The sequence below is a fragment of the Microcaecilia unicolor genome, chromosome 3 (assembly GCF_901765095.1).
Source record: "Microcaecilia unicolor chromosome 3, aMicUni1.1, whole genome shotgun sequence".
Taxonomy (NCBI): domain Eukaryota; kingdom Metazoa; phylum Chordata; class Amphibia; order Gymnophiona; family Siphonopidae; genus Microcaecilia; species Microcaecilia unicolor.
In genome coordinates, this window is record NC_044033.1 from 52506242 (window position 1) to 52531224 (window position 24983).

Sequence of the window (24983 nt, forward strand, 5' to 3'; positions counted from 1 at the left end):
CATATATAATTTTTTTTTGTGTGTGTGTGTGTGGAGTGTCCCTACTTAATTGTACTATTCTATACATACAGCTTCTTTCCCCTTCTATAGAGATAACCCCTTTTTGAAAAACATTGTTTTTATAGGAAAAGAAGAGTTACTTGTGGTAGAGTCCAGCCTACAAAAGGCAGGCTTCACTGCCACCTGCTTAAAGGGGTCGCTATCCTTCTTTGCTATACTTTTAAGGCAGAGATACTGGTTAAAATGTTACTCTGACTTCTTCTGCAAAGCAGAGTGCTTTGGAATTCCATCTATCCTGCTGAGCTGTTTCCTTCACATCCTAGCGTCACATGACAGGTCAAAAATCATGGCTGTAAAAGCGAGAAGACGGTTCTTCTGATTGCCAACAAGGGTGCTAAATCGGAGGTCAAATAAGAGGGAAAGAATACCTTGCAAACTAATTATGTCCCAGAAAACAATTGGGCGCTTAATCTGAAGATCTGACTAGGATCTGGTCGCAACGCAAACACTTTGGACGAAGCAACATTAGAACCCCCCACCCCAAAACGAGTTTTGCCCTTGTTCCAAACTCTATACTCGTTGGAGTGGGGGGGGGGGGAAGTTTACAAGGATGTCAGATGCGGCACCGAAAAGCACAAGAAACGATTTGACTTCCGTGGAAAACGAGACCACGAAAGAAGGAGAAAGAAGGCGAAATGCCGTCTCTCCAGACGAGGTAAGATAAGAAGTTTGTGCTGAAACTGTGCCGTCCCGGCAGGAACTGGTTAGCGATCGATCAATGCTATTTCTTTCTAAATTAACTGTAGATCACTTCTTTACTCAGGAGAGAACAGGATTTTGTGCGCTAGACCTATTCCTCCTCCTCACCCACAAAGTAAGTTGTGTTTTTAAAGACAAGGGTCTTCTTGTGGGTGGGATTGCACGGATTTTCCACCGTCACAAAATCTGCCTTCAGTACTGCTGGCGCCCTTCTCAGTGGGTGCATCGAATGGAAAAGAAGTGCATTTAACCGGAAACTTTCCCCCTTTTCCGAGCACTGGGCGCTTATAAGTCAGATGGGAAACCAGTTAGTATTTGTTTTCCACATGCATGGAAGAAACTCTGAGAGGGCCAAAGAACTGGGTTTCTGATGTCCTAGGGTCCCTCTTACTCCGTGCGCCAAAATGGAGTTACCGCCCGACTACCGCGTTGCTTTTGCAGTAATTTCATTTTTGGCACACGTCTGATAAATATTTTTTATTTTCGGGCTCACGTATCAGACAGGGGCGTAGCTGCTATGGGGCCACGGGGGCCAGGACCACCATAGATTTGGCCCTGGAACCCCCTGCCAACGACCCTCTCAACCCCCCCCCCCCCGCCGCCAACCCGCTGTCAACCTGCTGTCACCATCTGCTAGCGGGGGACCCCAACTCCCGCCAGCCGAAGTCTTCTTGCTTCGTTTGGTTTCTGAGTCTGTCTGACATCCTGCACGTACACAACGTGCAGGACGTTAGACTCACAGAAACAGAACGAAGCCTTGCGATCTGCAGGGCTTCGTTCTGTTTCTGTGAGTCTGATGTCCTGCACGTTGTACGTGCAGGACCGTCAGACAGACTCAGAAACTAAACTAAACAAAACAAGAAGGAAGACTTCGGCGACGGCAGGCGGGCCACAGTTATTGGAGATGGTTCTGGTGGTGGCGGGGGTGGCGGCAATGGCGGCGGAGGGGGGGGCTAAAATGTGCCCCCTCACCTCGGCTCTGGACCCCCCTAATGGCAAAGTCCAGATACGTCCCTGGTATCAGACGCATATAGGTCATTCTTTACCACTAGGTCAATGGCTGGTCTCAGACCCAAAATGGACGCGCGGCAATTTTGATTTTGCTGCAGGTCCATTTTCAGCAAAAATAAAAGGCCATTTTTACAGGCATGCTAAAAAAATGGATCAGTGCGTGCCCTAAACTCACGCCTACACTACTGCAAGCCATTTTTCAGCGCATCTAAGTAAAAGGACCCCCTAGAACGGTGCAAAGGTTCATTTGGTACAGTAGAATATTTTGTGAAACTTGGAATCATTACCACCACACTTCGTGTTGAGTATTAATATTGTACTATGGGACTCAGACTGAATGCTGTGATTTCGGAGTAAATCTTGCACTTATTCGGTCCTTCTTTTTGCAGACCTTTTGTGGTGTCCTGATTCAACATTGCCTCAAACTCTGCATAATTTGCAGGACATATGAAAGTAAGGGGGGGGGTTGACAGCTGTTCTGACAGCAGGATTGATTTTTTTTTCTTAATTTTATTAGAATTTTGTTATTCTCCAAAGAACTACAACCAATAAAAGACATAAAACAGGATCATCGAGCAAAGAGAATAAGGCAATTCCTGGTAAAGAGTTTATAAAGATCTCATAATCTTTGCTTCTATATCAAAGTAAAGAAGAAAAAGAAAAACAAAACGATGGGGATACCAGAAAGAAGAAAAATAAAGGAAACAGCTTTCTCAGCTGATTCATATTACCTGCACTGTTCCCTCGAACCTGTTTGCGCTGACACATGGGGTAGAGAGGGAATGCACAGACCTAGGCATCCTTTGTTTTTGATGCGCGCTGAGGCCCCCTTTTTCCGCAGCGGGTAAAAGGCTGGGGTTTTTTAAAGAAATGGCCACGTTGCAAGTGAAACACTTGCCGCGCAGCCATTGCACGATTGTTCATAAAATCATTTACGGAGATGCCCCAACCTACATGCTAGACCTCGTGGACCTGCCTCCCAGAAACGCTAAAAGATCAGCTCGCACATTTCTTAATCTGCACGTCCCCAGCTGTAAAGGATTAAAATACAGACTAACACATGCATGTAGCTTTTCTTACATGAGCACACAGTTGTGGAATGCACTACCAACTAACGTGAAAACAATTAACGAAATAACTAACTTTCGCAAATCTCTGAAAACCTATCTCTTCAACAAGGCCTACCACCAGAACCCATAGCTTAATCTTAACACTTCAACACTCCACCCTTATTCTGAAAGTCATCTTTCTATAACTGTTTGCTTAGTTCTTTTTTTGTCATCCTTGATCTTTTGTACCACCAATTGTATCTTCTACCCTGGAATGGCGATGCCATAACAGGACTTTGTAAGCCACATTGAGCCTTCAAATAGGTGGGAAAATGTGGGATACAAGTGCAATAAATAAATTTCAGGGGGAAAACTTACTGCCACCCATTGAGGGTTCCTGGGCTAACCCAGCGGTAACTGGGCAGCGCATGGCACTGACAGTTACCACCAGGTAAACACCAGCGCTACAAAAATTAAAATATTTTGTAGCACCGGAAATGGGTGCATGCTGTGGTAGCCCAGCGGCACTTCCGGATTAGTGCAAGGTAATCCTACATTAGGCTTACCACCTCTTAGTTAAAGACCCCCGTATGCATGAAATGTTTCCTGGCTTTCTTTATGGTGTACACCACCTATGTGGGTTTAATTTACCTATCCCTGGAAGCCTCCCACTGACCTGAAGCATTCTTTGGCTGCCTTTAATTTAAAGGTTTGACTGCGTGCAGGAGGATCGCAGAAGATTTGTGTGACTCTGCAATTCTCAGTGTTTCCCTGGGGGTTTTTTTTATCACAGGGATAAGAACAGTGGCTTTATATTGCAGTGGAGTTTTTTCTTTCTTCACTTGAGAACTTGTTGGATACGAAGATCAGTAACGTTCAATATCTGCTGTGATTATTAAGAACTGGGTTTTGTGTGCCCTTGTGGTTTTTTTTTAAAGCTCACTGACTGATCTTTTTTGAGATTGTGCTCTGGTGATACACAGAGGCTGAAGAAATTGCAATTTAGGGTTTATGTTCAATGTTCTTTGTGGGATTTACATATGTGATCAGGGTATAAGTCTGGTGTGGATGGCAGTGTGAGTGAGTTGCAGGAATACTATTTGGTAATTCTTTTAATGCACTGGTTTGTTTTCACTAATAAAGATTTTGTAATTTATATAGAACAGGAGTACTGTTTGTTGTTAATGTTTTAGGTACCTCCTATTATATATATATATCCCCTATTAGGATTAAGATTTCTTTATTGTGAACATAGGCTGTACCGCACACATCGAGCTGGGGCTGAAAACTTGCACACAATTATTTTCATGCACACATGGGCCAACAAAAATTAAAGACCTTTTTTTTTTTTTTTAAGTTTCATGATAAATAAGGGAGCTAACGTGGAGGGACATAATCACATGGGGCGCCCAAGTTTTCCTGAGGGCATCCTCGCAGGACGTCCCCACGAAGTGGCGGGGAAACCCATATTATCGAAACAAGATGGGTGTCCTTCTTTCGTTTCAATAATACGGTCGGGGATGCCCAAATCTCAACATTTAGGTCGACCTTAGAGATAATGGAAACGGAGGACGCCCATCTCAAAAACGCCAAATCCAAGCCCTTTGGTCATGGGAGGAGCCAGCATTGGTAGTGCACTGGTCCCCCTGACATACCAGAACACCAACCGGGCACCCTAGGGGGCGCTGCAGTAGACTAACTGATGCTCTAACTGAACAGGAAAAGCCCTTCCCTTACTGATCCCTTAGCGATTCGGAAAGGAACGGGCATGCAAATGAGCTGCTCGCTGTTAGCTCATTTGCACATGATTTCTTTCCTAAGGAGGGGAAGCCAGTGCAGAGCAGCCAAGTATTATGTGTGGCTGCACTGTGCATGCTAAAGATGGCTTCATACACGCAGACAAGCTGCGTGTATAATAGCCATCTACAAACTTAAATAAATTGCCATCTACAACCTTAAAAAAACACAAGCCCAGGTGAAAATGTCCTAGTGCTTGTCAGGAATGTCTTTTTTTTTATTTTTATTTTTTAGTATGGGTGAAGGACGTCCAGCTGTTAGGTGCCTTCGCTATGCCTACGGCTGAGACGGGCAGTTGAGGACGTCCAAAATGTGGATGTTTCTGTGAGAAGGATGTCCATGCCTTTAGCTATGCCTCTGACACCCCCTTTATTTATTTATTTATTTATTGGATTTTGGATCACAAGTACCAGCAGTGGGGTTTGAACTGGCCACCTCTGGATTGCAAGAACAGTACTCTAACCACTAGACCACTCCTCCACTCCACTCTACTCCACTCCCTTGAAATTTGGCCGTCCCGGGGGGGGGGGGGGCGAGCAGTTCAGAACGTCCAAAATGTTTGAAAGAAGGACGTCCACACCTTCGCTATGCCTCTGCTTACACACATACACCTCCCCCCCCCCCCCCCCCCCCCCCCCCCACAGGGACCTGCATACTGCTGCAATGGACCTGAGCATGATATTTGAGGCTGGCAAAAAAAGGTTTTAAAGTTGTTTTTTTTCAGGGTGGGAGAGGGTTAGTCACCACTAGGGGAGTAAGGGGAGGTCATCCTTGATTCCCTCTGGTGTTCATCTGGTCAGTTTGGGCACATTTTTGAGGCTTGGTTGCAACATAAAATGGACCAAGTAAAGTCGGGCAAGTGCTCGTCAGGGACACCCTTCTTTTTTCCATTATCGCTCAAGGATTTCCATGTGATAAGCACACCCCATTCCCGCCTTCGCTATGCCTCTGACACGCCCCCGGGAACTTTGGTCGTCCCCACGACGGGAAGCAGTTGGGGACACCCAAAATCGGCTTTCGATTATGCCGATTTGGGTGACCCTGAGAGAAGGACGCCCATCTCCTGATTTGTGTCAAAAGATGGGCACCCTTCTCTTTTGGTCTGTCTAAGTAATTAGATATTCAGGACTTTTCTAGGTGTATGTTCACCATACTGAATGGTCTCATTTTTCCTTATTCCTATACAGGATCTTCTCCTTGCTGCTGCTTATGTTTATGATGCACAGTACAATAGAAACATCCCATTTGAAACGTCACCGCAAGCCGTGAGGTAAGATGATTACTATAGTTTATTTATTTATTGGGATTTGTGAAGGGAGTCATCCAAGGCTCTGCACAGCAGGTATAACTTGACATAAGCAACTTGTGTTAACAATGTAAAAATAGTACAATGACCAATGTAAGCATAGGATGCAATCAATTCGGTAAACTTGGAAACAGGCAAATTAAATCCTAGTAAAAGCAATGACATTCTACAGTATCAGAAATATACACATTAAAATAGCACACTAGATTATTCGTATAACAAATGTGATTCAATTCAATTCTTGTATACCGCTAATATCCCCTTTCCAGGGTTCAGTGTGGTTTACATTCTAGGTGAGACGAAAGCATATACTGTTAGTGTGAGGTATGAGAAACATTAGAGACCATTGGTGTAATGCATGAGACTAAAAACATTAAAGGGAAGGATAAGGGATGACACTAGGAAGTAGATGCATTATTATGAAGCAGTCTTTGAACCTGAATCTTTCTGCTATGGGAAGCTAGTGCAGTTTGTTTAGATGAGTTGAAACACTAGTGTATCTATTCAATCTGTATATTAGTCTTGCAGCTGAATTTTGTATGATTTGCAGTTTTTTTCTGATATTGACACTTAATACCAAGAAATAGAACGTTACAGTAATCCAAGTGAAGTAGGACTAACATTTGGACTAGTAGTGCAAAGGCTTTTTGGTCGAAGAATGGTCTGACTAGATGTAGCTGTCTCAATTTGAATAGTATTTTCTTCCATAGCTGATTAATATGGGAAGAGAAGGTGAATCAAGCAAGATCCCTAATACTCTGGTTTCAGATTCGACTCTAAAGCTTTGACCATTGGACACCATTGGACAAAGATATTGATGATGGGACCTCAACTCCCTGATTTTGGAACCACAGGACCTTGGTGTTTTGCACATTCAGTTTCAGTTTATTGGTCAGGGCCCAGGTGTTATCAGCAGTCATACCATTCGCTACAGACTGAGTTGGATCTGTGTTTAATGCTGTTATTTTTTAAGAGAAGCAGGATGTCATCCGTGTAGGATAATAGTAGTTCATTAAGTCCCAGGTGTATTGAGGCAAGGGATGACATAAAGAAGTTGAACAAGATCGGTGAGAGGGGAGATCCCTGCGGAGCCCTGCAGTTAGTAGACCAGTAGTTGGAAAGTTGATAAATGCAAGCAGTATACAAATGATACACCATAACAGGCAGCATGGAAGAACATTTATATAATATAGATAAGATACTCATGATGTCAGAACAATACAATATAACATCTTAATGAGCAGCTGAGGGGAGGGGGTAAGCTTATAATTGAAAAAGAAAAACGCCTATATTGCGACCCAAATCGGGAGATAGACGTTTATCTCACAAAAACGAATAAAGCGGTATAATCGAAAGCCGAACTTGGACGTTTTCAACTGCACTCCGTCGTGGATGCGGACAAAGTTGATGGGGGCGTGTCGAAGGCGTGGTGAAGGCGGAACTGGGGCGTGGTTATCGGGCGATCAGAGATGGGCGCCTTTCGCCGATAATGGAAAAAAATATGCGTTTTTAGCGAGAATTTAGGGCACTTTTCCTGGACCCTGTTTTTCCACGCATAAGGCCCCAAAAAGTGCCCTAAATGACCAGATGACCACTGGAGGGAATCGGGGATGACCTCCCCTGACTCCCCCAGTGGCCACAAACCCCCTCCCACCACAAAATATGCCGTTTCACAACTTTTTATGTTCACCCTCAAATGTCATACCCACCTCCCTGGCAGCAATATGCAGGTCACTGGAGCAGTTATTAGGGGGTGCAGTGGACTTCAGGCAGGTGGACCCAGGCACATCCCCCCCCCCCACCTGTTACATTTGTGCTGGTAAATGGGAGCCCTCCAAACCGCCCCCCAAACCCACTGTACCCACATGTAGGTGCCCCCCTTCACCCCTTAGGGCTATAGTAATGGTGTAGACTTGTGGGCGGTGGGTTTTGAGGGGGATTTGGGGGGCTCAACACCCAAGGGAAGGGTGCTATGCACCTGGGAGCTGTTTTACCTTTTTTTTTTTGTTTTTGTAAAAGTGCCCCCTAGGGTGTCCTGGCATGTGAGGGGGACCAGTGCACTACGACTCCTGGCCCCTCCCATGAACAAATGCCTTGGATTTATTCGTTTTTGAGCTGGGCGCTTTCATTTTCCATTATCACTGAAAAACAAAAACGCCCAGCTCACAAATTGTCGAATAAAACATGGACGTCTATTTTTTGCGAAAATACGGTTCGGTCCGCCCCTTCACGGACTCGTTCTCGGAGATAAACGCCCATGGAGATAGACGTTTTTGTTCAATTATGCCCCTCCATATGTCCGGATTTACCCGGACATGTCCTCTTTTTGAGGACATGTCCGGGCAACTGGGCAGGTTTTGCCAATCTGCCAGTTTGTCCGGATTTCTGGTCAAACGGGCAGGCTGGCGGGCGGGTGGGCCGTCCTATGCTAGCCTCCCGGCCCTCCCCTCCCCTTACTTACTACTCTACTGCCCTGGTGGTCTAGTGGCCTCTTTCGCCTTCAGGGCAGGAAAAAGCCCCCTCTTTCCTGCCCGGAGCGCTGCTCTGCATTCTGTTGCTGATCTCGGCGCTGATTCAAAATGGCCGCCGAGAGTTGAAGCGACCTCGTGAGACTTCAACTCTCGGCAGCCATTTCAATTATATCTACAATTGAATAAGTTATGTGGAACTGGTCTTAGTGTGCAGTAAGCTAGTCCAGATGTGGAGTGAAGCAGATAGTCACCACAAGCATTAAAGGCTTGGAAGAAGAGTCAGGTTTTCACCTGTTAGGTGTGATCTCTCTGGGTGTCGGTTCCAGAGTTTGGGGGACACTTCTGAAAAGGCTCATTGATATGTGCCACTGTTGGATTATTTGTAGTAAATAATTAGCAGATTTTAGTACACACAGCTTCAGCTTTAGAAATGTTAATTTCTTTCTTCATCTCTCTCTCATTCACCCCAGAATAATTCACTGCTGAGTCACTTTAAAGTTGAAGTAACAAAACATCTGTTTACTCACAGTTTGTAGTTAGATTATAATCAGACAGGCTTATATATACATATTACTATACATTTGTCTTATCAGCTCCTTCCATGTGCTTAGATGGTAATGGATGCTCACACCACCATAGATCCTCTCAGGTTAGGAGAGATCATGAGCTCCATGTGCTCCATGTGCTGCATCTGCTGCATCTAACCCCCACAGGAAGTTGCATAGCTGTGTGACCTCTCTAAGTAATTCACATCAGAGGTCACAGAGTAATCACAGAGAAATAATAGGTGACAGGCAATGCATGTAAAATCCAATTACATTCCAACAGCCACATCATGTGACTTCCTTTGAGGATATGTAAAACAATGCTCCTTGAAGATCTTAGATCTCAAAGGAAAGGATAGTGAATTTCCTGGAAGAAAATGAGCTGCAAGATCCGAGACAACATGGTTTTACCAAAGGGAAATCGTGCCAAACGAATCTCATTGAATTCTTTGATTGGGTGACAGGAGAATTGAACCGTGGACGTGCTATAGACGTAATCTACTTAGATTTCAGCAAGGCTTTTGACACGGTTCCCCACAGGAGGCTCTTAAATAAACTAGACAGGCTGAAGATAGGACCCGAAGTGGTAAACTGGATTAGGAACTGGTTGACAGGCAGACGCCAGAGGGTGGTGGTGAATGCAGTTCGCTCGGAGGAGGGAAAGGTGAGTAGTGGAGTGCCTCAGGGATCGGTGCTAGGGCCGATTCTGTTCAATATATTTGTGAGTGACATTGCCGAAGGGTTACAAGGTAAAGTTTGCCTTTTTGCAGATGACACCAAGATTTGCAACAGAGTGGACACCCCAGAGGGAGTGGAAAACATGAAAAAGGATCTGAAAAAGCTAAAAGAATGGTCTAAGGTTTGGCGAAGAAATGCAAAGTGATGCACTTAGGGAGTAGAAATCCACGGGAGGCGTATGTGTTAGGCGGGGAGAGTCTGCTAGGTACGGACGGGGAGAGGGATCTTGGGGTGATAGTATCTGAGGATCTGAAGGCGATGAAACAGTGTGACAAGGCGGTGGCCGTAGCTAGAAGGTTGCTAGGCTGTATAGGGAGAGGCGTGACCAACAGAAGAAAAGAGGTGTTGATGCCCTTGTACAAGTCGTTGGTGAGGCCCCACCTGGAGTATTGTGTTCAGTTTTGGAGGCCGTATCTTGCTAAGGATGTAAAAAGAATTGAAGCGGTGCAAAGAAAAGCTACAAGGATGGTACGGGATTTACGTTACAAGACGTATGAGGAGAGACTTGCTGACCTGGACATGTATACCCTGGAGGAAAGGAGAAACAGGGGTGATATGATACAGACATTCAAATATTTGAAAGGTATTAATCCGCAAACGAACCTTTTCCGGAGATGGGAAGGCGGTAGAACGAGAGGGCATGAAATGAGATTGAAGGGGGGCAGACTTAAGAAAAATGTCAGGAAGTATTTTTTCACAGAGAGGGTGGTGAATGCTTGGAATGCCCTCCCGCGGGAGGTGGTGGAGAGGAAAACGGTAACGGAATTCAAACATGCGTGGGATAAACATAAAGGAATCCTGTTCAGAAGGAAGGGATCCTCAGGAGCTTAGCCTTGAATGGGTGGCAGAGACGGTTGGGAGGCGGGGCTAGTGCTGGGCAGATTTATACGGTCTGTGCCAGGGCTGGTGGTTGGGAGGCGGGGATAGTGCTGGGTAGACTTATACGGTCTGTGCCAGAGCCGGTGGTGGGAGGCGGGGCTGGTGGTTGGGAGGCGGGGGATAGTACTGGGCGGACTTATACGGTCTCTGCCCTGAAAAAGACAGGTACAAATCAAGGTAAGGTATACACAAAAAACTAGCACATATGAGTTTATCTTGTTGGGCAGACTGGATGGACCGTGCAGGTCTTTTTCTGCCATCATCTACTATGTTACTATGTGTAGAGGGCCAACTTATTCTGTTACTTTGGCCCGTTTTGTCTGAGGGCCTTGAAAATCAAAGATAGTTTTTAATTTGGCCTTGTTGGGCACTGGTAGCTAGTGATAGGTTGCCAGCACCCTGACCATTCCTTCTAATTCCTTTATCTCATTCAGAACTATCCTCGCATATGCATAAATAAAGGGGTTTGAAGGACCTGGTGGATTCCAGATGAACTTTATTTTTTAAGTGTTGAAATTTATTTTATTTATTTATTTATTTTATTGCATTTGTATCCCACATTTTCCCACCTATTTTCAGGCTCAATGTGGCTTACAGAGTTTGGTTATGACATAATCATTCTATGATAACAGATACAATTAGTAATGTTCAAAGATTAGGAGAGGGAAGAGAAAAGGAAGGTGTTAGGCAAGGTATAGGTGGACTGTAATGATTGGGTGAGTTGGTGATGTAGTTTTGTAAGGTTATGGGTTCTCTTTGTAGGCCTTGTTGAATAGATGTGTCTTCAGAGATTTACAGAAGTTAGTTATTTCATCAATAGCTTTCAGGGCTGTAGGTATTGCATTCCACAATTGCGTGCTCATGTAAGAGAAGTTGGTGGCATGTATCAGCTTGTATTTTAGTCCTTTACAGCTGGGGAAGTGCAGATTGAGAAATTTGCGGGATGATCTTGTGGCGTTTCTGGGAGGCAAGTCCACAAGGTTTAGCATGTAGATTGGGGCATCTGTGTGAATGATTTTGTGTACAATCATGCAGATTTTGAATGCAATTCGTTCCTCGAGTGGGAGCCAGTAAAGTTTCTCTCTTAGGGGTTTTGCATTTTCATATTCTATAGTACTGTTTATACTCGAAAATAAACTGAGATTTTTGGCCCAAAATGGAGAGCTTGCTTTATATTGGAGTCTCTTTTCTGTCCATGCCCCCTGATGAGCAGCATTTGTTCCTCAACCCCCCCCCCCCCCCCCCCCGATAACCGGCTTTTCATTCTTACTTGCTTGTCCAGCAGATACTGACAAAGTTATGCGCTGGGCTGCAGGGCCTTGAGCATCTGTGCATGCTCAGGGCCCGCTGGCTCCTGCTCTCCCCAAGCATGCGTAAATGCTCAAGGTTCAGCACATAACTTTGTTAGAGTCTGCCCGAGAAACAGGTAAGATGTGAAAAGCCAGAATGAGGGGGGGGGGGGAGGCAAAGGCGGGAAATGTTGATTACCGGGGGGGGGGCAGTGTTGAGGAAGAAATGCTGCTCATCTGGGGGGGGGGGTGGAAATAGAAGCAAAAACCCTTTATTTTGTGTGGATCTTGCTAAGGATGTAAAAAGAATTGAAGCGGTGCAAAGAAAAGCTATGAGAATGGTATGGGATTTGCGTTACAAGACGTATGAGGAGAGACTTGCTGACCTGAACATGTATACCCTGGAGGAAAGGAGAAACAGGGGTGATATGATACAGACGTTCAAATATTTGAAGGTATAAATCCGCAAACGAACCTTTTCCAGAGATGGGAAGGCGGTAAAACAAGAGGACATGAAATGAGATTGAAGGGGGGCAGACTCAAGAAAAATGTCAGGAAGTATTTTTTCACGGAGAGAGTGGTGGATGCTTGGAATGCCCTCCCGTGGGAGGTGGTGGAGATGAAAACGGTAACGGAATTCAAAAATGTGTGGGATAACATAAAGGAATCCTCTTCGGAAGGAATGGATCCTCAGAAGCTTAGCCGAGATTGGGTGGCAGAGCCAGTGGGGGGAGGCGGGGCTGGTGGTTGGGAGTTGGGCCTGGTTCTGGACAGACTTCTACGGTCTGTGCCCTGAAAATGGCAGAAACAAATCAAGGTCAGGTAAACACATAAAGTAACACATATGAGTTTAAATTGTTGGGCAGACTAGATGGACCGTGCAGGTCTTTTTCTGCCATCATCTACTATGTTACTATGTTACACTGTGTTACCTAATAAGCAGGAGCTGAGGTACAGGTTGGGGACATTTTTTTCCCTTTCTTGGCCAACACCAGCAGTTAATGCTGATTGAGGCGCCGATTATAGAATATGCTTACTTGATATTTCAGCGCTTATATCTGTACACATCCATTTACGCCAATGAAAACCTGGTGTAAATCTCAGCGTGTAGATTTAGACACACTGGGCTATATTCTATAACTAGGCGCCTAAATTTTAGAACACCCATGAAACGTCTATTTCCCCACCCCAAAACCACACCCCTTTTTGCCTCCACACGTTAGAAGTTCGGCGCACATCATTGCCGAGTTGTGTGCCTAAATTCTAATCAGTTCCAATTAGTGCTCATTATTTGCTTTTTAAGTGCTGTTATCAGTGTTCATTAGCTTGTTAAGCCAATTAAGTTACACGCAGTGCTATAGAAACCACGCCTAAATCTAAGCACAATGTATAGAATCCAAGGGTAAGGGGGGGAATTCTATCTATGGCGCCTTGAAAATCAGTGCTGAAAAACCATGCGGTTAACGTGACCCTATAAATTATGCCTAAAGTTACGCATAGTTTATAGAATATGCTCACACACTGTTCTTGCATCTAAAATTTAGGTGCATCCATTTAGGCCGCATAAAACCAGACCTAAATACCTGTGCCTAAGTTAGGTGCAGATCGGCTGTATTCCATAATAGTGTGCATTATGGAATACACCCACAACCCGCCCATTCCACTCCCATGATCACGCCCCCTTTTGACTGCACACATGAGAAATTATGCGCACCGTATTATACAACAGCCTAGAAAGTTGTGCACATTAATTCTAATGAAAGCTAATTAGTGCAACTAATTGGTTGTTTAAGAACCAGTTATCGGTGCTGATCTTGTTAATCAAGTTGTACACGCAATTTGGCCATGCAGCCAAATCAGTGTGCACAACTTAAGGTGTCATATATAGAATTTGGGGGGTAAGATTATAGAGTTAGGGGACAGAGGGTCGTCTTGCTTTTGCAGAGGCAAAATCTTCAATTATATTGGAGAAGTCTAGCTTATGACAGATTTCTTGCTCAGTTGAGATCTCACCCAGATTATTAAAAAAAACTACAAACAAAAACCTCCATCTGAGAAAACCTCTCATTCAAGCAAATAATTGTAGGATCAACTAGTGAGGAAAAAAAAATCATGCTTTAACTTTTTCCTGTACGCTATTGTCACCACCATCATCCACACCTTCATAATCAGACATCCGTTTCCTCTTTTGGCTTCACTTTTTGGAAAAAATTAGTTCAATCCTCTCCTGCTCCATCCTGTGCAGAGATATATGCCGGGGTGAACCCATTTTTTTCTGGAATGTTTCAGAAATGTTGACACTGTTTTTGTTTTTTAAGAAATCCACTCCAACAGTGGGGTTCTAAAGGAGTTTACTTGTGCAATTTAAAATGAAATAGAAATCATGGCATTCAACACCAGTTTTAAAACGCCCTGAAAAGATCTCTGGTACAAGGGTCTATGCCTCTGAGGCTGTAGCACAATCTGGTTTCTGAACTGCATGGTCTACCACAGTGCACTTCTGTAGTTAATATCGAAGCACCTTTACACTCTCAGAATGAGACTCCCAGCTGTCTGTAAGTTGGATAACACGCTGTTCAAGTACCAGCCAGCACTGAGTGGAACAACTGAAAACAATAAAATACTCTGTAATACCCCCCCCCCCCCCCCCAGAAAGGACACAGATAGTGCTGATGATTTAGCAGCATCAAGGATGATCAAATTTAAGCTTTGATTGTTACAAATTATGAAGAGAACTATCTTGTTAGTGTTCTGCATACTTTCTTGTACTAGGGATAAATGTCATTCACCACTAAGAGTGCACATTATGTGCACTTATCATAAAGATTTGTGCACTGTTTCCTGATTAGTATGCACACGTGCAATGGTTTGTGCATCCACATATCGGGGAAGAGTGCGCGCTATGGGCAAATAGTGCACATGTGCAAAAGTAAGTGCACATAGTATGCACTCTTAACAACATTCGTTCCATCTGTAAAAAAAAAAAACAATACTGCTTTGTTCTCTGCTTTGCCTCAGCTTGTTCTTGCTTTGTCCTCTAGCCTTGCTTCTGTTTGGTCCTGTTGCCTGTAGCCTTGCCTCTGTTTTTTCCTGTAGCCTTGCCCATTCCTGTCCAGATCCAGTTCTTGCCTTTCTGGACCCAGTTTTATCTTATCTTGTTCTGCCTGGGATCCAGTTCTAGCCCTGTTGTCTTGATCTCCTTGCCTCGTCTGAGTCCAGCTTCTGTCCTGTCTGCTGCTTTGTCCAGTTGTGCCTAGCCTTGCCTTGTCTTGTCCAATCCTGTCCAGATCCACTTCTTGTCTTTTCCTTGTCTTGCCCTTTTTGGACCTAGTTCTATGTCTTGCCTTTTTCTGCCTGGGTTTTGGACCCAGTTTTAATCTACTTCCAAATCTTGCCTTGTTCTGCCTGGGTTCCAGTTCTAGCCCCTTTGCCTTGCTTTCCTTGCCTCGTCTGGATCTGGTCCTTGTCTTGTCTTTGGTACCTTGCTATTTCTTTCCTGTTTTGTTTAGCCTTGCTTAGCCCAACCTTGTTTTGTCTTGCCTGGTTTATTCTAACCTTGTCTTGTCTTGTCCTGCCTAGTCTTGTCTTGGTTCAAGTTCTGACCCCTGCCCTGTGCCAGCCCAGGGGACATGTCTGCTGCAGCTCCGCTGTGGTCTAAAGGCTCACCTACCTTGAATTCATGACAGGCTGCTGTCAGAAGTGCCATCCATAATCACACATAGTACTTTGCATGATTAATTCTCTCTGCAGCGGCTTGAAGGATGTGCTCCCCATTCTAGCAATCAATTTGTTTTGGATATCTTTGCTGAGATAGTGATCATCTACTTCCCTTTTCTTAATTTTGCTTTGCCAGTGAGATCCAGCACCCCCTCCTTCCACCACCACTTAACAGCCCCCACTCCCCTATAGGTCCCTCTGGTTCTACTTGAATATCCATGCTGGTGTAGTGGGGCCCATTTTCTTCTGCCCATGGTCATGCTATATCCAATATGGCCACGGGGAGGGGTGGGGAGTCTGTCTGTTCTTGCTGGTGGCCCATAGGAAGGATCCTGAACATTTTTGTTTTGTGTCATCTCCCATGATAACAAAAGGGGAGGGAGCCCCGAAGAAAATGAGCATTCCTGTAAGTGGCACAGGAAACAACCGAAAACAAAAACTTTTCAGCTGCCATCTCTATTTATTATGGGGTTAAATTTAGCTAACAGTTCAACCTGATCAAGAAAATTTCCATGGCTAAGTTCATGTAGTTTTTCTGTAGTTATACAAAATCCCATATTCCGTTCTGCTAAATGACAAAAAATAGAAATGATTCTCATAACAACAGCCCTTCACTAAATGTTTTCCATTACAATTACCTCTACATTGACACTGTCAACAGTTTTATTGCCAGTAATTCCTGCTTTGATTCCCCTAGGCCTCCATGTTGCATATATGTGCAGGTGAGTGTTCATTAGAAAAGAATGAATGCATTTCCATGCACTGAAGCCATCTTTAGAAAAAGCATGATCACATTTTCCAAAAAGAGTACAACAAAAATAAAGTACTATCTGCCGATACTGAATACAAAAGCCGTGATCAGAGAATAGCATCACCATCTTTTCAGTTTGAGGTATCAGCTGTCCTTTGTAAAACTTTTGGGAACATCATCATAAAGTTTTGGAAACTCAATATCCAGTATTTGCTTAGGACCTCTTTGGGCAAGTTCACATTTCTGGCTGTCGCCATATTTTTAGGTTGTCGGTCAAGGTCTCAGTGATATCTGAGGATTCATCCTGTTTTAGATCAACGTCCTCTGTTTCAGCATCATGGCACCCGCCCTCCATTTTCAGCTGACTCCAGAAGGAGGTACCAGTACCAGGTATATTGTGAAGTAATACAGAACCCTACAGAAGTCACTCCTAGAACAATTCTACCATAGCATAAAAGCACTAACTTCTAGAAGTTGCACAACAAGGGCCTACCTAGGAAAGGCAGCACCATAAATATTACAGTAGGCACTAAAACATCAATACACCTGTTGGAAAACTAAACAAGCCAGATTATTACAGATCAATCCTACGAACACATTCAGTGTCAACAGAATACCTGGACTCTTTAACACAAGCAGAACATAGGTAGACCCTTTACCAAGTATAGAATAAGTAACTGCAAACTAAAATTAGAAATATGCAAACAAAAATTAAACTGTACCCCAAGAAGCCAAACTCTGCATACAGTGCAACACTAGAGATTAGAAACAGCGATGAATGTCCTCCCTGTACTTCGCAAGACAAAGACAGCAGCTTTAAATTTCAAAAACTGACATATTCCAGTCACTACATTTAAAATTAAAAAATATTAATAATAAAAAGATGTCACCTTATTTTCTCTTAGGTTTTGGAGGCCAGCATCTTCTTTAAGATAGTCTAGTAAAAGGATATCACCTTATTTTCTGTTGTTTTTTTTGTTTTAATTTTTCTATTTTAACATTTACAGTGAGCTATACTAGTGTCTACTAAATGACCCCTCCCCCCCCTCAAAAAAAGGAGTGGAATTGCCAGAGTCATCAGCAGCACCACCACCTCTGTACCACCTCTTTTTTTTTCTGTTGCTGCTCCTGGTGGTTCTGGGTAGCAGAAGCAACAGCCGTGGCAGAGTTGGCAGCTGGAGAGAGGTAAAGAAGGTTGTGTTTGGAGCTGGGAAGGCTTAGCATTCATAGATCTCTTATACTGTGTCCATATGCTTTCTATAATTTCTGAGCACTCTACCAAAACCCTCATCCACACCCTTGTCACCTCTCGTTTAGACTACTGCAATCTGCTTCTTGCTGGCCTCCCACTTAGTCACCTCTCCCCTCTCCAGTCAGTTCAAAACTCTGCTGCCCGTCTCATCTTCCGCCAGGGTCGCTTTACTCATACTACCCCTCTCCTCAAGACCCTTCACTGGCTCCCTATCCGTTTTCGCATCCTGTTCAAACTTCTTCTACTAACCTATAAATGTACTCACTCTGCTGCTCCCCAGTATCTCTCCACACTCGTCCTTCCTTACACCCCTTCCCGTGCACTCCGCTGCATGGATAAATCCTTCTTATCTGTTCCCTTCTCCACTACTGCCAACTCCAGACTTCGCACCTTCTGTCTCGCTGCACCTTACGCCTGGAATAAACTTCCTGAGCCCCTACGTCTTGCCCCATCCTTGGCCACCTTTAAATCTAGACTGAAAGCCCACCTCTTTAACATTGCTTTTGACTCGTAACCACTTGTAACCACTCGCCTCCACCTACCCTCCTCTCTTCCTTCCCGTTCACATTAATTGATTTGATTTGCTTACTTTATTTATTTTTTGTCTATTAGATTGTAAGCTCTTTGAGCAGGGACTGTCTTTCTTCTATGTTTGTGCAGCGCTGCGTACGCCTTGTAGCGCTATAGAAATGCTGAATAGTAGTAGTAGTAGTACTTAGTAGTTAGAAATTTCCTAGGTCTGGGGAGCAAGGGAAGCAGCAGTCTTGTCCTTAAGCTTCTGATCAAGTAATGCTAAACAAAATAGTAAGATATTTTCAACAGATTATGAAGAGTGGGTATGAGCTGTGTGAGAAGCAAGAGGTAGCAGAGAAACCTACCCTCCAGCTGGTTCAGAATTTTTTGTTCTAGGTGGAATTCTATTTATTTCATAGCAGAGGTCATAAGAATAGCCATGGTTCACCTAGTCCATCTAGGTCACAACTACCTGACGAGCCACTTCAGTTATTGGCTTTACAATTCATCAGTGGTATGGGAAATGTTTGTGAGATTCTTCCAGAAATTGGTGATTTCCATGACAGCACTGTTTTAAAAGCCTTTCGCCTATGTTTACATGTGATAAATGCTAACACGTCCATAGAAATTTACAGGTGCGTTAAAACCGCTAACGCACCTTAGTAAACATACCCCTTTGTCTTGGCTGGTATAAATTGAAAAATAAAACTGCTCCTGTTTTAAAATGAAAACTCATCCTGGTTCATTGAATGCTGTGAATAACTCTGCAACAAATACTGTTAAAATTAACCTATATGAATTTTGCTTATTTTTTTTATTTTAATTTTATTTTAAGCTATTAGTTTGCCACTGTCTTTTTCCTGATGATGTAACATTGTCTCACTCTGGGTACAAGTTGCCAATGCATTGTTGTATCATGCAGTGTCTTTTGTATTGAACCCAGTATTTCATAGTGGCATAATTTATTTTAGTAAAAACTTTACTCACAATAATTTGTTCAAAAGTGGTTGGTTTAATAAAGTTTGTTTTAAGTGGGATAATAATTGAAAAATGCTTCCTAATTCAATATATCTCTCTGTCTTCTAGGCTTTACTATTTTTATAACCACTGGGCTATGCAAGCAGCTACCTACTTGTTCATAGTTGTAGATCTGTCCCTTGCTTTGTTTGAGGATCCTGCTCTGTATTCCCTTCCATTTTTGGTAAGCTTTCTGTGGTGTGAATTGTACAGAAAGTGAAGAAATGCCTTCACTATCTTTGTAATGTACGCACATTCTTTCCCACCTCATTGGCCTCCATAAGGTCCTGGTTATGAAACATAAAGGAGCCCTTTTACTAAAGTTTAGTGAATGCTAATGGAATTAGTGTGTCCTAAATGCCAAGAAGCCTATGAATATAATATGGGCTTCTTAGCATTTAGGGATCCTTTTACTAAGCCGCGTCAGTGTCTACGCGTGCCCAATGCACGCCAAAATGTAGTTACTGCCCGACTACCGCGTGGCTCTTGTAATTTCATTTTTGGTGCGTGTCCAATACACGTGTCTGAAAAATATTTTTTATTTTCGGACGCGCGTAACGGGCGCGTGCCAAGTGACATTTGGCGCGTGAAGGTCATTACCACTCGGTTACTGCGTGAGTCTTTACCACTAGGTCAATGGCTGGCGGTAAAGTCTCAGACCCAAAATGGGTGTGCGGCAATTTTGATTTTGCCGCACGTCCATTTTTGGCAAAAAAAATTTTAAATGCCTTTTTTACAGCCATGCTAAAAAATGGATTGTTGCGCACCCCAAACCCGCGCCTGCACTACCGCAAGCCATTTTTCAGCGTGCCTTTGTAAAAGCACCCCTAAGTCCATTAGCGTGCACTAAACTTTAGTAAAAGGGCCCCCAAAGAATGGCAAACTTTGAGAATGATTTACCTCTAACCCCTTGTCTTTATGGTCTGTTTCTCCGAATATCAGGATTATATTAATTATTGCAAACTTGTTCCCCCTGTACCCCTTAACCCATTGTTTGTCTTATGTTTGTATTAGGGTTTTGTTGTAATGATGGTAAATGGTTTTATAATTATAAACTGCCTAGATAATAGTGATAAATGATACATCAAATAAAACTGAAAGGTGGAACTGGGCCCAAAATAAGTTTGTTTTTTTTTTCACCAGTTTCACTGGTGAAAAAAACTCCCCAAAGAAGCAGATCTCCATTTGTGACTTAGCCCTGCAATCCATCTGCTCCTAGCCTTTTCCAAACCCCTAAGGCTGCATTGTCTTTTCACCGGTGGTATACAACAATTCACCAGCAAGTTTCAGTAGCTGATTCATCTGTCTTGTGACCACTAGCATTTTTGCACCATTTTTACAGTTTGTATTGTTTGTAGCATGCTGTGCCTGTTTACAGCATCATTACGCTTCCACAACTGGTCGAGTTCTATAGGAGAGGAACAACCACGAAAGCGGAGGAACACTCAAATCCTATGTGAGTCCATCAGGCAGAGGAAGGAGTAGAGTAGGCTGGCTCTTTCCAAACAACAGGGGAGACGTATGCACAGTAAAGGGTCTTTATTGAAAAAACACCAAAGCGACTCGACACAGCTGCTGTGTTTCAGTGCCTGCCTCAGGACTCTTGTGGTGTGTTAGAATGGTATTTCCAAAGTCTAATACAAAGAGTAAGCAAATGCTGCTGTTTTCTAGTTCTAGCACAAAAAACAGCTCAAAGTACATGTCGTAGTCCAAAGCTGAAAAGGATACTTCTAAAAACCACCATAGCAGCTTAGTTAACAGGGCCCTTAGGTTTATTCCAGGCAGGACAATACATAACTCGCTATTAAAGGGAAAATGCATAATTGTGGAACCTTCTTATTTGCAAAGATTTTACTTTTATTTTCTTGTACGTAACAAAAAGCCATCTATTAAGACAGGAGTTCTCTCATGGTGTGGCAGTACCAGAGTATAATACAGAACAGGGATGGGCAACCTTTATACACAGAGGGTCATATGAATGTCAGTACTATCCCTGGTGGGCTGCTACATTACATAATGGCAGAACGGGACGGGAAATGCACAGTAAATAAATAAATAAATGCAAATTCAAAGATGGAAATAAAACTGCTAGATCGGTTATTCTGAAAATATTTTCACAATATGGTATTTAAAATTGCCAAAACTCTGGTTAATGGCTTCCCCCAAATTCTATAAATGGCGCCTTAGCTTGTGCGTGCTAATTGGGCCGTATGGCCAAATTGTGTGCACAACTTAATTGATTAACAAGCCAATCAGCGTTGATAATTGGTACTTAACCAATTAGCGGCACTAGTTTGCTTTAATTAGATTGTGCATGCACAACTTTCTAGGCATATTCTACAACGCAGTGCGCGTAAATTCTAATGTGCACAGCCGAAAAGGGGGCATGGCCATGGGTGTGGAGTGGGCGGGTAGTGGGCGTTTCAAAAAACTATGTGCACTATTATGGAATACAATCGATCTGTGCCTAACTTAGGCACAGGTATTTAGGCCTGGTTTTAGGTGTCCTAAATAGGTGCGCCTAAATTTTAGTCGCAAAAATGGCACTTGAGCATATTTTATAAACTATGCCTAACTTTAGGCATAGTTTATAGAATCATGCTAACTGTGTGGTTTTTCGGTGCCAATTTCTAAGGCTCCATTTATAGAATTTGGCCCTTTCCATGTATACTTCCTATGGTCTTATGGGCCACATAAAATTCAATGACAGGCCGCATTCAGCCCATGGGCCACAGGTTGCTCACCCCTGGAATAAAATATAACCCAGAGACTGAAGGGCTTCTCCATGCCCCCAGTAATGGATTGGGTTTACAGCAGTGCATAGTCTTTCTTCTCTGTTAAATGATGGGGAGGAATTGGGAGGGTGACGATACATGTTGCTGGCAAAATTAAGGGAATATGACCACTGTGTTTTGCTACTCTGGTATTTTGATGTTCAGGCAACCTCACTGGTGGAAGTAGCATGCCTTCTCGCATTCTCCGGCCGACTTACACATTATGGGAAAGTCACACCTCGTGATGTGTTTTGGAAAGATACAAAGAACATCTGTGTTATGGCCACCATAGTGGTGAGTTGTATCATGTTTACTTTACGTTAACAATGAGCTGCTATATTGGGCTGTGTCTTTGTATTTGATTTCTCCTTCATGTTTGGTACAATATAACCTAATTTCAACTGGACTGAAAACCTTGGATTACACTTCATAGAATGTGACAAAGAGGCACATTTTCAAAGCACTTAGACTTACAGAGTTCCATAGTAACCTAAGGTAATCAATAGAAATAAAACATGGAAAAGAAAATAAGATGATACCTTTTTTATTGGACATAACTTAATACATTTCTTGATTAGCTTTCAAAGGTTGCCCTTCTTCGTCAGATCGGAAATAAGCAAATGTGCTAGCTGACAGTATATATAAGTGAAACCTCAAAGCATTTCAGTGACAGTCTAACAGGACGAGGGTGGATAGGTGAGAGACATCAGATTCATTGAAGCATATGATTTTGAAGAAAAGTCCACTTTATCAGATGACTCTACTTTAGGTTTGCTGCTTGGGTTTACAGCACTTGGGCTAAAAGATGTAGCATGGGAACAGGGTTTCCAATTCATCACTTGTCAATTACGGTTAGCACTCAGGGTGTTTGTATACTGGATTCAGAAGGGAGCCATATTTTATTGTACCCTATGTTAAGGGCATTAATTGTAAGGGAATCCACATAATGGTTACTGACTCCACTACATCCAGTGGGGAATCATGGTTGTCTTTGTAATTCCCCATTACATGGGTTCTAATGAGTGATGACAGCTTTTTCTTAGAGTTGCTGGGAGGAGAGCATGGGATGTCTCTGGGTGGGAAGGAAGCCCAGCCGAAGAGGTGTGTTGTGGAAACAAGCTGCAGAAAGGAAATGGGAAGGCAGTTTGATTGACAAGGGAAGTGAAGTCTAGAGAGAATAAAAGTCTTTACTTGTGAGGGAGAGTGGTCTTTGGTTGTCTGTACCCCCACCAGGACTTTTGGTGGAGAGTTAATCCCAAAGTGGTTAAATAAACTTAGGCTGAATTGAGGATTGGTTGATGCCCCATTAAGTGGCAACTGTGAAGGTGTCGGAGCTAAGGGTGGGTAAGGCCAGCCTGAAAGCAGGAACCTGGATAGGTGAAGCCTGTTCAAGGCCAGAGTGCAGCTCCAGAAGTGCATTGCTGGAAGAAGGACAGCCTAAAGGGTCTGTGCCTGAGGGAAATGGATTGTGATCAAGGCAGTATGGAGCAGCCTTGGATTATTACCAGCCTCTGGGATGGGTAAATGACAGGAATATCTGTAAATGTGTAAATACTGAACTTGCTAAGAAGATCAAGTTTGGAAAAGAGGGTTGAGTTTGTAACACACAGTCTTGAATGGACAGGAGGAGTTGCATTGTACACATGGAGTTATAAGACATTGATTTACTTCTGGTTGCAGAAAGTTCAGTAAAGTTGAGTTTGCATTGAATCAACATTCTTGGATGTCGTGTGGTTCTTGGCAGCGGGAGTGAAGATGCTTGCTCCTAGGACTGGTGAGAGTGAATAAAGAAGCCCCACTTAATTTTCCCAAAAGCCCCGGATCTCTATTCAAGACCTTAACCTACTCCCAAGCTCGAACTGACAGAACTAAGCTGAATGTAGAGTGAGCGAAAGTGTGGTATAGTGCAGGTAGAGATTATCCCTGTGACCTGGGTTGGTGTGGAATGAGCTGAGCTGGTACTGGAGTTGCTGAGGCCCAGGTTACATCTGTAATAAAAGATGCTGGTAGCACCTTATAGACTAACAGATTCATTGAAACATATGATTTTGAAGAAAAGTCCTCTTTATCAGATGACTGTACTTTAGGTTTGCTACTCGGGTTTCCTGTTCAAGATGCATCTTTATAAGGGGTAAAAACTCATCTGTAAATACTGTTTTTGTTGTTACAGATAAATTTCCTTGATTTGATCATATATGGGGCTCTCAAAATGGCCGACATACACAGCATTAGATGGTCAAGGGTGCTAAGACCCATCTACTTGATTAACTTTGCTGAAAGCCGCCAGGTAAGGATTTTTGTTTGAATGATTTTATTTTTTTATTTTTTTTCCTGGTAATACACATGGTTTTAAATGTACAGTAAAGACAGCTGCTCTTGATGTCAACAGATTACTTATGTGTGACTAATTGAAAATTTCAAAGTGAAAATGTGATTGGGCTCATCAGTAGAAGGAACCAAAGCCAGTGAGCAGGCTGAGGTCCCAGGACAGTATGAATTACTGGACAAAACTGGGCTCAGGACTTTAGGAATGTGGTCTTCCACCTGTAGCAATCTCATTCCTTTTGGGTTGAGCCCTGTGGTGCAGGAATATACCCTGTCTTGTCTGCATAAATCTGGAGCCTGAGTGGAGTACTGGACACTGAAGAAACCCCACAACAAAAAAGGAACCGTATTGCATTCTGATAATCACCAAGAGATCCCAACTCAGAAACAAGCCAGAGAACTGGTTCGGAACTGAGGAAAAACTAAGAATCAAAATCAGGAAAACAGGGTCACAGCAAAGAGTCAAATAGCATATAGTATCACTTGAGTGGCAAAGTACAAGCTCAGGCAAGCAAGTCTGGCAAAAACTGGTATATATCTACATCCAGATAAGAACAAAATGGCTTCTGGAAGGAAGTAAATCAGAGTAGCCACAGAGTCAGTAGGGCCAGCCCTACAGCCCAAGGAGGTTTTATGACAGGAGACGACATGCACCTATCTGGCTCATTATCTGGGCTGAAGCCTGTGGGCAGATCTTGCCGCCATATTAGTCAGAACAAAACAATTGCAATCGCTATATTGAAAACAATAACAAACTTATGAAGTTTATATTGTTTTATTTGCATTCTCT

At 43.3% G+C, this 24983-nt stretch overlaps 1 protein-coding gene across 2 annotated transcripts in view; it reads left to right on the forward strand.

Moving 5' to 3' along the window:
• The first annotated feature begins 282 nt into the window (after window positions 1-282).
• The window catches only part of LOC115465454 (two pore calcium channel protein 1-like), an 85939-nt gene continuing 61238 nt past the window's right edge, over window positions 283-24983 (forward strand). Inside the window, exons 1-5 of one of the 2 annotated variants that reach the window (XM_030195922.1) lie at window positions 283-715; window positions 5804-5886; window positions 19164-19278; window positions 22034-22162; window positions 24039-24155. In XM_030195922.1, the coding sequence (XP_030051782.1) occupies window positions 611-715; window positions 5804-5886; window positions 19164-19278; window positions 22034-22162; window positions 24039-24155 (549 nt within the window). In that variant the 5' untranslated portion in view covers window positions 283-610. The remainder of the gene's footprint in view (window positions 716-5803; window positions 5887-19163; window positions 19279-22033; window positions 22163-24038; window positions 24156-24983) is intronic. The other variant, XM_030195921.1, reaches the window with a different exon arrangement.